Here is a 15,341-nt window from a genome sequence, read left to right as displayed (position 1 = left end):
ATCCAATGCGAGAAATAGTTTACAGAACAGTTTAACAACGGAACAGCGATTTTGACAAACACAAGATCAATGATCTTTCCAGTACAGCTATTATCTCTCTCAGCACATATATAATGCTTGCGAATGGAAAATTGTTTAGGAAACGAAAAGAAACAAATGCATTTGTTAGATTTGCACAGTATTAAGCTCTTTGCCCATTTGCCGCTGGACTAAACCGTACGAAGACGTGTACCATCAGTTGATCAGTAGTACTGTAGGTAAGTGTGTTAGTTACACATGTATGTGTTAGTTAAACGTAAGGATGAATAGTTGTTGTTGTTTTCACTGTTGTTGCTGTTGTTATGTTGAAGTGATTGTATGACTTAGTGTGGTAACTACTATTTATTTCATGTTTTAAAATATGTTTCAAAACTAATAGCATAAATATTGCTCCATGTGTTAGTGTTTTGCTTTTGCAAAAGCGCAAAAGAATCGTACAAAAAAAAAAATCATGACGCTTTGTTAAGAAAAAAACAGAAGACTATGAAAACTGTAAGTATGTTGAGACGAACAGGGTTGGGATGTTACAATTTATACTAGACAAAAGATAAATAACTATAGGAACATGGAAACCCAACATAAAGATTATGCAGCAACGGAAAACACACAAATCAATAGGAACAGAAAACAAAAGAAACAAAAACGAAAACGCAGTAATTGCCACCCTTGCAATAAATCCTTTCGGGGTTCGGCAATAGTATGAAGAAACGCAATATAAAACGTAGAAACCGTTCGTCTCGTAACGGAAAAAAACGGAAATAGAGTAGTTAAAGAAAAACATAAAATTCGGCATAAAACATATGACATTACCTTCAACTCCTCTTCCATCTCAGACATCTTCCGTTCCATGGCGCGCCGTTCGCGCTTCTCGAGCTCCGACAGTGAGTTGTTTTTGGTGGTCTAAAACAAAACATAACAATTAGCGAAAGGGCTGTAGAAGGATAGATGCACGCAAGCATGTTTCTTACCGCTGTAGTAAATCGATCAAGGGCTCCCTTAAGCGTTACCACCTCCTCATCCTTCTTTCGTAGTGCCATCTTAAGCTTATCATTATCGGCTCTGGAAGAAATCGGAAAGCAAAAGCATAAGGATCATTCGATCATGTTTAGCTTTAGAAATAACTACTTACTTTTCCTGTTCATAGAGAGCTTTATAGTCGATACAGTCGCCACCATTTTCCCGTGTGGAATCTTGCGGCTGGTTTCCCGTGTCCAACTCGGAGGCGGTCGAGCCGACGCGCGATCGACCCCGTTCCGAGCCAGTCTAGTGTGCGCAAATACGAGTGAAAGAGTATAATTAGTAAACGACTCACATTACAAACAATGTAGTTGTTAAAATTAATGACTAATTTAACTGAGCAAACTCATTTCGGGAAAGATGTGAAACCCGCCCAATAAATCTTACTTCATATCCTTCACTCTGCACTGATGCGGTACTGTACGATCGCGATAGTGAACCGTTTGACGGGTAGCTAGATAAGGCGGCCGCACTACTAGCAGCCTGTGATGCACGGGTTCTGCTTCGGCTACGGCGTTCGTGATCGCGCAATGATTGACTCCGGCCAACGCCGGCACTGTGATGGTGTGATCCCGCATGAAGACTGCTACCGTACGAGGGTGTGTAAGTGTTGTTTAGGCTCGTGTTGGATCCGGATAGTCCATTGCTGGAGAGATGATGATGGCGCTTTAATCCTGATAAACTCAAGCTTGCTGTTGTGATTCCGTTGTCGTAGCTAGTGTAGGGACTAACATAGCGATCTTTGTACGCCGAACCCGTCGATCCAGCCGACGTCGTGTAGCTGTTCGTACCTATGCCTCCTCCATAGCGATCCTTATCCTTATAAGGTGATTTGTACGCGAGACTACTGTTGCTGCCACCGTACGAGTCACGCCGCGATAGGTTCGAGTAGTCAAAATATGTGCCACCACCGTTTGTACTGCTGCCCGTAGTACCGAGTAGTGAGCGACTAGAGGGACTGCTAGTTGACACGGTTGTTCCGTACGGAGATGAAGATGTGCTGTAGCTACTGCTTGCTAGCGGACTGCCACTGCTCCCATACGAGCTGCCTGTAATACCGGACGGCCCGGTATATGAGCGTCCAGCATAGCTTGATGCCAGAGAGGACGATCCAGTGACACCGTTCACGGACGATGGTGTGATTGTGCGTGTCAAGGATGATGCGCGCCGTGTCACTATCGGCTGCACCGTACGTGATCGTGAACGAAAGGACATTGTGTGGGACCGATTTTTTCTCTCGTTGCGATAAGTATAAAAATTCGTTTGATTTTTTTTTCTTCTGTCTGTCTGCTAACTACAACAGATGATGCGGAAAAATCAAATTAAGAAAAAATATTTAAACACATTACTAATTCGACTGATCTAGGTTGTTGATAGTACACTGTATTCAACTTGCGTCACGCTGGCACTGTGGCACGTGGGAAATATACAAGACGTGAGTTATTGTTGTTTGAAGCGTCATCGTAATGATCTACCCAGGTCAGTTGACATACTGTCGGCGCGATGGAACGACGCAAAACTCGTAAAGTAAACCTTCACCGTACCGGATCATCGGTTCTCACTAGCGCCTACTTCTCGGTCAGATTCTCGCAATTTCCCGGACATCACATCGGTCGACACTACAACCCACGGGATAATTTTTAAATATAGCGGTCGAAGACTCTCGCCCCCCCCCATTGCTTACGGAGGTCATTACTATAGCATGGGCCGAGAGCGCCTTTCTCCAACAAAAAAGCATTGGAAAGTGGGTGGAGATCGTCACGGTGGTAGTAGTGTTTTCTGGTGGATGATTATTCTTTCACGCTCTCCGTTGTTCAAAGCATCCGTGTTCCGTCCGACTGCCTTGTCGGACAACATCAGCTTCTGTGTGGACGAGAGCTATATTTAGGCGCAACGGCCATCCGCAAACCCGATCGATCTCAAACGGCTCTTCCAATGACTTCCTTTTAGACATCCACCACACGCACATGTGACGTTTCTTTCACAAATTTTCTCCCCCGCCCTTTCCCTTGGTTTTCCATTTCCTACGATCGGTAAACGGTGTAAAAGTGAAATCAACATTTTACTGGCACACCCCGACCGGGTTGTTTAGAGAGGAAAGTTTTTACGAAACGACGCCGACAAACTGTTCTTTTTTTCATGGTTCACTTTCACTGAGCATGCGGAAGCGGAAATCTTAAGGAATGCATCTAAAAATGCAGTTGAATGTGCACCGTGTGTCTGGTGGATTGTTTGACAAACAAACTACACATAAATAAATGCTATTTTATTGCAATAGGACCAGTCGTAGAGAGTTTTTCTTTTCTTGTTAATATTAAGATTAATGTCGAAAAATGTTACTTTATAAGATCTATAAATTAGTTTAATGGAGCTTCAAGTAGATTTTCAATTTAGCACTTTAATACTCAATAAGGCCTTTAAAACTCTATAAAATATTGTTTCCCGTGTACAAATGACATCACCTACCAGCTGAGATCACCAATTCTGTATGTCCATCGATTATCCGATGAAATTTGAGATTAGTTAAACGTTGCATGTGCAAAAGACATCGAAAAGCAGCCGAGGTTTCAGACCGAAACACAAAATATTAGCAGCAAATTTTTCGGTAATTTGATTAGTCTTTCGCGAATGGGCAGATGTCGTCATGAATATGATCTGCAAGTGTTACATGACGACGACAAAAGATGACAGGAGGTTTCTCGTGCAACGATAGCTAAAATTAGTCATGGAATCATCGCCGCATGTGTTGAGTTTCGGTGCTAGATGCATTACAAAACAAATGATTACCGTATAAACCGATTTTAAGGCGTGGGTTTTTAACGCCTTGCTTCATTCACACCCTTGAGTTATTGGGAAATTGAACATGAAGTTCCAGAGATCTATCAAGTGAAACCATTTCTTCGTTTTCCAAATCGACTTGCGCCGAAGATAATCTCGGCAATATTGGAAGAAAAGCACCAAAAAAAACCTTAACAAATTATAGTAAACATTTTAATGTTCCATTTTTCAAAATTGTGATCCTCACTAAAATAAATGACTGACTAAGTGAAATGATTAATGGAATACCTTAACAACAATGCGCAAAGTTTTGAACGATGGTATAAATAGTGGCAAAGCACATGGAGGAATCACTTTTCGTTGACAAATTAACTATACACGTGGGTTGCCAAAACATCCATTTCATATCAACATTAGTGGTCAGGAATGAAAAAGAAATGAGAAACGCTATGGATACCAGCATAAAGCAGGAAGATCTTTCTTCATTAGTAAATTTGCAATGTTTCCTTTTAGATCGTTGCTTTTTTTACATAAGCCGATCAAATCCACTTGTTTGTAAACACGGGGACACATCACACACTAACGAATTTAATGTTTTTTTTTTGGAGCAGAAAGAAAACCCGCCAAACATAAATCAACTAGTCGCGCTGTTCAGACGGTCAGAGGAAAAACCGTAATTTGCCAGAATTTGGTTTCGGTCAATTTTGAAATCCTATTACGCACTATTAGCGTATCGCTTGGTTTTATACTGAAGGCAAGAAAATAGCAGAGACAAAGCAAAACGAAACCACATTCTTAGATGTTCAATTAAACAACATCCGACCATTCGATGCTTTCATCCACCTTCGGGGTCAAAGCGTGTGATTCGAATTCGATTTTCATCGCTGACGATAATGTAAATATTTATCCTTCCCATAACACACACATCTGCTAGCTTCCAATGTGGATGGAAATTTGCAAAAGTTGGGAAGAAAAAATTGCGTCCAAAGGTCAAATATATATCTTCCGCTAGGTTTGACCACTTTTCTTCACAAATCAAAAAAATCGTAACCGAAAAATCCGTGTAAAAATCAAACATCTGTAACTAAGTTCATCCATCGTATCGCTTCGAAAAATGGCTCGTTCAACTCTTATTCGCGGCTCGCTAGAACACGCCTATCGGCTGCCTGTGGATTGTTGCTCCAGTGCCACCGGAGGGGAAGGTGTTTTGCCTTTTTCGGTAGATATATGGAATGTATAAAACCGATGGGGTGCAGAAGCGATCGCTGATATCGTTCAGCTGTTGCCGATGCAACCTCACAATCCACACACACAATTCGCACGTTTCGTATCAGTTCGCCATATATGGTCACAAATTAAAAAAAAATCTCACATTGCTGTTGACCCACAACTGACACACATTTCTTTTACAGCATGTATCGATGTTTTTTCCCCTCTCAATGCTTCTTTCTTCTCGTGCAGAATGTTTCGCGTTAAAGAAACGAATGAAACATATAGGAATGACTTATTTTTTACACAGCTTCAAACAACAATAACAAAGGTCGTTTTTTTCTTAGTTATCCAACGCTCAGCATTAACACGCAGAAATTGAAAACAGTAGCAGAATTCTCCTAGATATTGCACTCACTTCAATAATGATACAGGGCACACCGTTAAACAGATGGTATCGCGCGTATTATGGTTTCGATTCTCGTCGTAGATAACGCGTTGTAGTTACTGGTACGGCCAGTTACTGCGAATGCTAGAAGCGACCGGTGACTACTGGTTTCTACATCCAAGCAAGGAGTACAACGGCCAAAAACACAGAAAGATTCGCCCGGAGTTCAGCGAGAGTTACCATCACCGCGCGGTGTTATGCGCTATGAGAGTGGCGCACGATCACTCATTTCGGTCCAAAGAGAGTGAGAACGATCGCGAGTGTACTTATTCCATTCCATAGTAGAAGATTGGTAGCTTCCCCTCGATCACTTAGGCAAGGATTATGTCTCTCATATCTCTTCCATCACTCACTGGATTATTTTGGTAGAGTTCCTAAGATATTTACAAATCTGGTTTTAGTGATGGTGCGTCAAAGATAAAGATAAGAGCTGCTACACGATTTTAATTACCCGATCGTATAAATCTTAATTTAGTTCACTCATTAGCATTCAGGATGTGCTTGTTAATGACATCGGACAAAATCAGATTGGTTAATCTTATACACACTTCAACAGCAAATTACATCTGGCGTATACTAACACGAACGAACGAAAGGAGAAGATTTTATAATTCCACTATTAACACCTGTGATGGCCTCGACCGCAAAAAAGGGCCACGTCTACAGCGTCCTCCGGTAGCATACAACACGCATAACCTTCGCAACATCTTCACCGTTCATCAATCCCAGCTGATCCCGGGTGACGGTTTGCTCCAAGAAGAGAAAAAAAAACACATCTTAACTGCATGCACTTCACGGTCAGGCATTCCATTAATTGCTTTTAAATTCATAAACCGACCAAAAGCCGAACCATCGTTTTTGGCACTGAAGTTCGTCAGCGGTCAGTTTCCGACGTGACCGGTGTTTTCGTGTGAGCGTTCTGTTGAGGGTGTCATAGTTTACAAAACATTAAACATGGATCCACCGTTCGCCGAAAAGGAAGTCAAGGTTAGACGAATTTTCGGGTACGGGGTGGGGGAGAAACAAAAACAGAGAAAAAAAAACTATCCGCATGTGTCTGTCTAAATAATGCCTGCACTTTGAACGTTGGTGGAGGTTAGAGTGTGTTGTGAATGTGTTTTGTGTCAGAACGACTTTTCCCCTTTTTTTTACATCCCTTTCGTAGGGGAATTGGATGGAGATGGATGGTGACGCAAAAGCAAACATTCAGCCAGGACAGGATTATCGACAGCATCTTCTTTTTTTTGGTATCCCTGAGACACTGGTTCACACCAAACCCGTCAAACCCGTGCTACGGATGATTCTTCGACAAAAGATATATGATAGACGTTGGTGCGAGAGCATTGAGCTGAGTGATGTGTGTTCGACACAAATCCTATGGCCTATATGCGTTGCGACAAACGTACAAGGACATTGCCATCCGGTACCTAAAGGCAAAGGACCGTTATAAGTCGTTTTGGGGAGGGAAAACATAATAGACAAGCACCAGTAATGGAAAACGAACTACACGCACTTCCCATTTAAAACTCTTTGCACAAATAAACATGCAATTCGAATTGAGATTCGTTTCACAAGGTATTCTAGGTTAAAAATTACCAACAAATTTAGCCATATTTGTTGGCCCCAACCGCAAAGATTCGGTACATTTCCACCTAAATGGTAATACGCATTGAATAACCCCCCCCGGACAGCGTTCATACCGAGCGAAGCTCCAACGGGAGGTTGCAAGAATCTGGGGCTTCACGTTCTGCATCGCACCTCACACGAATCTTTCTTCTACCTCAAATGGATGTGTGTATTTATATTAGTGGCCACCTTCCTTCGCTCCACAATAAGAACGGCAATCCAACCTGGGAAGAAAGGAAGACGGGCAGAGGTGTGGTGTGTGTGTCTGTGTATGTCGTTCTAGGATTAAATTTAGAAATGATGCACTAGGAACCCGACCATGGCTATGCAGTCATGGCTATGCGGATGAAAACGAAAAGCTGTATAGCTATGCGTCGTTTCGTCTGTTGTGAAGGAAAATTTGCAACTGCAGCTGTGTTTTTTGCAAGTTTTCCTGGTTTGCAAAGAAGCGGAGAATAAAAAAACCCAGAAACGCAAATGGCACACTGTTGATTGAAAGCACACTCATCAATCATTTGGTCGTGTTTGGGGCTATTACGTTCTTGGGTTGAAAACGAAATTTCCAAACATTTGGATGTATTTTCAAGAAAAAAATATCAGAATGAAAAAATACAAATCTGAAATTAATTCTGTTTTGTTCAATTCAATTATATCTTTATTTTTAAGCGGTGTCTACGGTTTAGAAAAAAGACTCATGGATAAGTGCCAACCATGCCACAGAGAAAACCGTACACTTGTACGTTTACAAAGCAAGAAAAGAACGAAACGGTCCACCAGGAATCATTTGGCTTAGTTCCGCGAAACTTCCGCAACCAAATGCTTCGTATCGAAGCGAAACAGAAAGCGCACCCGTCTCGAACCGACAACAAGTGGTCTGTTTAATTTCATGTAACGTACACCCACTGCAACGCAAGACCGGTTCAAAGCCGATCGGTTTACATGGTTGATTTTTCTTAATCCCGCTCTCCATCGTTCGATACTGCTGCATGCGGCTGGCGTACGGTGTTGTCTTTACTAGCACGATCTGTACACATTTTTCACCCAGTGTACTATATTTAGCCTTACAGGTAAGGAAATTATTCGGTGAATAGTAACCAGGAATGCATCAACAAAGTCTGTTTAATGGAAAATCAATACAGATTTGTTAGGGAGAAGCATTAGGTGGAGGCGCAATAATACAAACTATTCCTTCGTTGAAGCAATTATTTGCTACGATTAATTTGTTTTGAAAGAAAAGAGCAGCTAAAAAAGTGTAAAAAAGATTAAAGTTACTCTACAATACACCAACCACCATGCGTCTCCATCGCTATTGAGCGAGTTTTCTCCGGCAAGGTTGATCCGACCGTTAAGTGTATCACATGACTCTAATGTTAGATCGTGCGATCGATCGCTGAACAAGGTCAGGTAACTAAGGAAGGAATATTTACGTTTATGTTTTGCGTCGAACAAAAAATCTTTGATTATTGATTTTTTTAAGGAGTTAATTAGGCGGATATTGTTTAAATTTTTTAGTAGATAGCTAATAGATAGCAAATATAACAATGATAATGTATAAAATAATATCATAATAAATCAGTGTAGTAATACGTCCCTGTTAAAAGCGATACTGTGCACAATTTGAGGTTCGCCATTGAAGATTTGACCATCCTGCAGAAATCGCGTTTGCATTCTAGTCTTTCAACACCATCAACGCTTGAGGTGATGAATGGCTAACGTCATCTTAAAGTAAAGAGTCAGGCGATGTATTTTTGACGTCAAGTCAAACATTCAGCACCGTTGGTAAAGCCCCTATCCTTGGTGAATGGTTTAACCTTTACCAACTTAACGCTGATTCATCGAATGACTCATTAGAAAACAATCGAGTGTTTCTCTTCAATGCCACGACGATCAGTTTTGCGGAGAAAAACAATCGATTGACAATTAGGCTAAAAATAAGAATCGATATTACTGAAAATAGAACGCTGTTTAAGTCTTACGGTTATTTCTCATTAGCTTACCCGACCCATTACTGATGACTAATGTGTATTTCTCTTAACCATCTGTAATAGGGAGGAATCTCTCTAAACTGTCACTACTCTTGACAACTGCTAAACTCACTTTTCTTTGTTTGGATTGATTTTTTTTACTATCCGCCGGATGATAGAATGGGGCAAGCAGCACTCTGCAGATCGTTCAACGCGCAGTGACAAATTTAGAACTGCTCCAAAGCTAAGTAAGAAGCGAAAGTGTTCACTGCTGTCTGCTAAAAATGAGCATACGTAGTTCATTGCACTATTCTAAGACGGTGTTTTCCCATCTCGTGCCCTGTCGCTCTCTAGCGCACACTTGATATAATAACGACGTGTACAAGCTGCAAATGTCTCATCATATGTCCACGCATAGGTCAAGAAACTTTACCACCTCCCTAACATGACGATTAACGCTCATCTGGAACAAATGGTGCATACGGAATAGAGTGTAAGTATTAGGCAAACGTAGATTCAACAACTAAAACTTGATTACTGTTCAATTTTAAAACCAGTACACAGCAGCTCCAATCTACCCCGAAGTGCACAAATCATCCATTTGAAATAAACAGGTAATTAGACAAGTGCACATTTATTCACAACCTCCGTACGCGCATCTTCCCTTGTGTATGTCCTCATCATAAATCCGAAAGGCAGGTGGTAAATTAAAACTGTCACATTCGAAAGGACAAAGCGCGTCGTCTGCCAACACTACGCTCTAGTATAGCCAAGCGCCGAGTTCATAGAGGAAATCAAGCCGGGCTCTATTTTTATAGCAAATATATCATCGTCAGCTTGTGCCGGCACAGTGTTCCTCTCGGGTTTTCACGTTACGCGCTTTGGTTTATATACGCATCGTACCCGGGCGTTCATTAAAAGCTGCAATCGTTTCAATCTAAAAGCCCATGATCAATTTGTGTCTGATCTCTCTTCAATGCACGATGGAGACGCATGGTGTTTTTCGAGACGAAAAAACGGCAAACGACAGAATGACGTCGTTGAGAATACGGAACCTGGTGGGGATAGCAACATGTCACGGGTACAACGATAGACGGACAAGCGCATCACAAGTGTTATGAAAATAGTGGCGTCCGTCTGTCTTCGTTCACGCGAAATGGAACCGTTTCAAATTTCAAAACGAGAAAAGACAACCAATAATTATTAAACAGATTAACTGGATTTTTTTTTATATTTTTAAATGAAATTGAACCTTTTTCCAAAACAATTTATAAATGCAAGAATAAAATAATCAATCTTACCGAATGAGTTTGCTCAAATAATGTATCAAGTTTGTAGAAAACAACCACTTACCTCTTTGTCATCACCATCCACGGGCGAATCTTGCCTATCAGGATCAAGATCCTGAAAAATAAAAGATGTTTAAAGTTAAAATTAAAACCTCGTTTTTCTCCCCTTCGCACTATCGCGCCATATTCACCTCTATGCCCATGGAGACAACACCGGTCGAACGACGCTTCTGTCGCCGGCGCCGTTGGATGACCGCCTGCGTCGCCTGTGCCGTACTGCGGTTGTCGTTCTCTTTGTCATTCTCCTTATTCTCTTCACCTCCCGTTGTCGACTTTGGTGGCCGCCGAAGATGGTGTAGTGGACTAGCGTCACCACTGTTGGCTGTTGCGGTCTGTTCTCCAGCAGATGCAGCGCTTCCAGGCACGCGATTATACTGTTCGCCAGCGGCAAGACCCGACGTTGATAGTGGCCGTGAACCGGCGGTACCGGCAATGCTGGAACCTGTTGTCCCGGTAGTGGTACTGTCACCATTCTGTTGCTGCGCCCTCCGTTGAGCCAGCGCCGACGAGGAGGTGAGCTTAGTAGTGGTCAAACCGTGCTCTGTTGCCTGAGTAGCGGGGACGGATTCATACACCGAACCGGTCGCTACCGACGATGACTGTGTGGCGGCATTCGGTGTGGACGCATCTTCCAGTTTGAACTGCAAATGGCAGAAGATGATGGCATAAATGATTGTTTGATAATATAATAAAGATTTAAGGATTTAAATAAAATACTCTACATTTCCTATCAAGTTTGTAGTGTGTCTGGTATTTGAACCAATTAACAGTGTGCCTTTTGATTTATCTATAATTCATCGTACGTGTCTCTTTCAATTTAGTAACACTAATCAATTAACCACTACAATACTCTATTTAGGCATACTTTGGTACTGACAATGAATTATATTCGCAACATAACTTTCATGCTTATTGCACCACACTATTAACACAATTGTAGACATATTTACTGCAAAACTCGCTTATCATATTTAACATTAGTTTTAAAAAACCTTCCACAATATGTGTAATTCAAAAAGCTTTATGAGTAAAACCGCAATTAAAAAGGAAGCAAAACAATATATGTGTAAGTGGATGCGCTTAAGTTTTAAGAAGAAAAACACACTCACTAAAACGCTAAAACCCATATTAAATGAAACTTTATTTATGATACATACAAGGATATTTCTATCCCCCATGTACCGAACACATGCGACAGTGTAGAACAAAGCTACAACAATTTGCCAACCTGTGCTGATTGAGGTTACATACAACATGCAACTAACACAACGCTTACCTTGCTGCCACCGTCCACTTTCAACCGCCACGAGGGCCTTCGTTCGGCTGTTGCACCCGTCGTTGCAACGGAATCCGCCGACTTCCGTAGCGTCGGCGACGGCGGTACGGCAGAACCGGCAGCAGCAGCACTCACAGCACTATTGTCCACAGGTGCGTTTGTACTGCTGCCGCTGTTACTGTTACTTTCTCCGCCACTATTAGTAGTGCTATTGCTATTTGGCACCCGGGTGACAAGATGGCTGTCCAGATCGCCATCCGCTACTGCCGCGATGGCATACTTGTTTGCCTCGTGGCGTAGCTTTTCGGCCAATGTTAGTGAGTTCGCATTATCGATATCGAACAGTGAACGTTTAGTGTAGGTTGCGGCTGTGTTGTGGTTGGTATTAGAGGATGCACTGGTGGTGTTGTTGTTGGAGGTGGTGTTGGTGATGGTGGAGGTGGTATTACTATCGCTATTACTCACGATACCACCCGCAGTTGCGGTCGTTCGGATGGTGGCAGTGGTTGCAACACCTTCCGCATCGGACACCGCTGGCACGTGGAACGTGGCCGATACGACAGGAACATCGCCCCCCATATCGCTTCCTGCTAGTGGATCGGTGCTTTCTTTGGAGTTGTTCACGGTCGTCCGTGGACTGGGTGAACTCTGCCGTACGGGAGCACTTATGGTATAAGAGACCGTCACTTTACTGTCATCCTCTTCCCCATCATTTCCGCCCACACTTCGACGATGCCTTCGGTTGCCTCCTCCACCATCGCCACCGCCTTCACTAGACGTTCCCGGTGCAGCAAGCGTAAAACTGGCACACACAGCAACATCGTCCATTTTTACCTCACTGCTGGAACCTTTTCCGAGTCCTTCCGCAACATGATTACCGCGTTGCTGTTGTTGATCACTGATCTCTCCAACCGACGGCACACGATCGTTGATGGACGCGGTGCCCGATATCGTTGTCGCGTTGGCGTTGTTGGTGAATGAGGGTGATGTAGAGGATGATAATGAGGATGGTGATGATGGCGTGATCGTTGTACTAGCGGATGTTGCAGTCACCAATGCCGTTGTGTCGTTCTGTTGATGTCAGAGTTGATATAGGAATGTTTTATATACATTCATGGTTTCTTCCAATTCACTACTTCCAATGTCAACTTAATGCATTTGTCTTAAAGTAAAAAGTCCTACGCTTAATATATCGTCGCTCCTAACAAGGAATATTAAATAAATGATTCACATCTTCTGCAGAAAAATGCATATTAAACATGAGTGTGCAAGTGGAGGTTGCAAAGGATGTTAATGGGTGCTTTTATAAGCTAACGAAAGCATAAAGGCCAATGCCGTATGTTCGAGTGCTCGAATATTTTTAGTCTATACTAATAGTTGCTTACACCTATATACGCAACAGCAAACTTGGTTCCGGCATGAACACATGGAATGATCAAAACTAAACATTATCGTAACATTTCTATAACCTCAAGGATCTCTATGTAATAAAAAAAACCACTTTCATTACTTTCCACAACTGTTGAATAACATTTTTGTAGATGTAACTATCGACCTTAAGATTGTAGGGCGATTACGATCACATTCATGTTTGTTACCCCGCATAAATATGAAAATTAAAATCATCGATTGGTAATACATTATCATCATAATAGTGCATACAACACTAGAAAGAAATTTGTAACTATCTCACAAAACCAATTAATCACCGCAACCAACAGCGTTATTAACAAAAACCAAACAGAAGCGAACAAAAGATGAGGAAAAAAAACTTAAAAAGCTTTCGAAAACACCTGCCACACATTAAAATGTAAAAATATAAGAAATAAAGGCAAACCCTTATAAATATTACTTACCTAAAAGGTTCTTCTTAAGTAATGTAACAAAACTTCAAATTATATTCAATGATTCTCAAGGTCCCTCACACATCGCAACAATCGAATGGTAAATACTCTCCCGTGCCTATTCTTTCTATCTTTGATTGAGTTTTGCTTTCCACTTAAATATCATACTCTATTCCTGTTGCGCAAGAAATAGGATATTCTAGCTACACTTACTTCGTTGCCGGATCCTGAAGCATTCTTCTTCTTGACAAGCTGTTCAGCGCTCTTGATCTCATCCAGAGTGACACCTTGCGTTGAGCGACGCGTCTCTCGTACGCGCTTAGCATGAGCCTTTCGTTGAGTTTCGCTTTCTTCATCCCGCGTCGGTGGTACAAATGATCTGTAATGTTCATTATTGGAAACGGAAAAGTTCATACACACACATTAGAAATGGTACATAAACAAACCATATTGAATGTCAACACTGGTTAATTATGCAAAGGATTAACAAAATTTAAAATATGATTTATATGATGAAGCATAGGCGAAAGGTGGAAGATTCTGTTGTGAGATGAGGGTATTTTAAAAGATCGCTCTGATTAGCCGAGGTATTATTCCAGGATTGCGATTTACAATAGTAGCAACACTTCTCTAAGGACAGGGAGTTTGTTATTCGCACATTTTGGCACTGGCACATGCAACAGAACAAAACAGTGCTGTGAAAACGATATCCAAAAAACATTCTTAGCAAACATTATAATACACCTGCAACGTGAATGAGAAACAATAAGTTAAAGGATATCAAATCAGGGCATGATTGATATTAAAAGTATTTAATGTTGAAGTCTCTCTATTGTCTCGCGCTTTCTAAATCTTCACACAATGCACACAACACTGATTAGAACAACACCATAAACAACCGAGGACATTAAAATGTTTCCTTCGGTTTTTGTGGACTTTACTTGAAAAAGTTTTTGAAAATATTTCCCGGTGACAGTTTGTTTGACGATGGGCTGCTGGTCACCGGTGTCGTCGCCGTGGGTGTAATGGTTGCTTCCACCATCGCCGGTGCTGCTGTGGACGATGGAATTATCAACTTCACTTCCGCCGGTTCCTCGAACGTCGCTTCTTCTTGTGATGCTTCCTGTTTGCCAGGAGTACCGCTCGTTCTTCCCACTCGTCCATGTTCGTTGGGTACCTGCTGTTCCTGGAGCTGCTGTTGTCTCTTCTCGTTGAGTGAGGAGAGAAATTTATTGCGCTCATTATTGATCTTCGTTTTCTGGGCCTGCTCAATGTATTTGCGATTGAGTTCGAACAGACTATGATTCTTGTTGGTATCGGTTGTTCCGGTACCGGTAGCGTTGTTGCCGCTACCGGATGTGAATGTACCATCGTGTGGTGTGTGATCGGTACGATTGACACCAGCACCGGAAACGGAAGTGGACGTATGATCGGCGGCAATGGGACTGTTGTTCGCTGGCGGCAATTTACGCACCACTTCCGGTTGATCCTCGTACCGCTTCCGGTAACGATCACCGAATGGCGTACTAGCACTGTTATCAGTGTTGTTGTTGGTCATGATATTCTTGTTGTTGATGTTGTTGTTGGTGATTGGTGTGGGTATGGAACTGCAAGATTGATGACCATGTTGGCAACACGTTGGAACACGCGCGAACGTACAAAGAGGTATGATACGAAATTGCAAATGTACGCACGATATAGCATGAAAATATTTGTGGAATAAAATATTACACATAATGGCATGAGGATAATAGCGAGAGAGTTTTTTTTTCTGCGATGTATGAAAAACCA

At 42.0% G+C, this 15,341-nt stretch overlaps 1 protein-coding gene across 13 annotated transcripts in view; it reads right to left on the bottom strand.

Annotated features, from left to right (window-relative positions):
- The window catches only part of LOC125769264 (protein phosphatase 1 regulatory subunit 12A), a 66,880-nt gene that overhangs the window by 5,918 nt on the left and 45,621 nt on the right, over positions 1–15,341 (bottom strand). For 11 of the 13 annotated variants that reach the window (XM_049437899.1, XM_049437900.1, XM_049437897.1 and 8 more), the window contains 7 exons: positions 13,764–13,929; positions 11,707–12,777; positions 10,562–11,071; positions 10,435–10,485; positions 1,169–1,302; positions 1,008–1,098; positions 850–939 (listed from right to left, as the gene is read on the bottom strand). In XM_049437899.1, the coding sequence (XP_049293856.1) occupies positions 850–939; positions 1,008–1,098; positions 1,169–1,302; positions 10,435–10,485; positions 10,562–11,071; positions 11,707–12,777; positions 13,764–13,929 (2,113 nt within the window). Of the gene's footprint in view, positions 1–849; positions 940–1,007; positions 1,099–1,168; positions 1,303–10,434; positions 10,486–10,561; positions 11,072–11,706; positions 12,778–13,763; positions 13,930–14,513; positions 14,755–15,341 lie in introns of those variants that run through there. The other 2 variants (XM_049437907.1, XM_049437908.1) reach the window with 2 other exon arrangements.

Source organism: Anopheles funestus, chromosome 3RL (assembly GCF_943734845.2).
Source record: "Anopheles funestus chromosome 3RL, idAnoFuneDA-416_04, whole genome shotgun sequence".
NCBI classification, from domain to species: Eukaryota; Metazoa; Arthropoda; class Insecta; order Diptera; family Culicidae; genus Anopheles; species Anopheles funestus.
The sequence above is the reverse complement of the archived record's forward strand: the minus strand, read 5'-3'. Positions and strand labels throughout refer to the sequence as shown.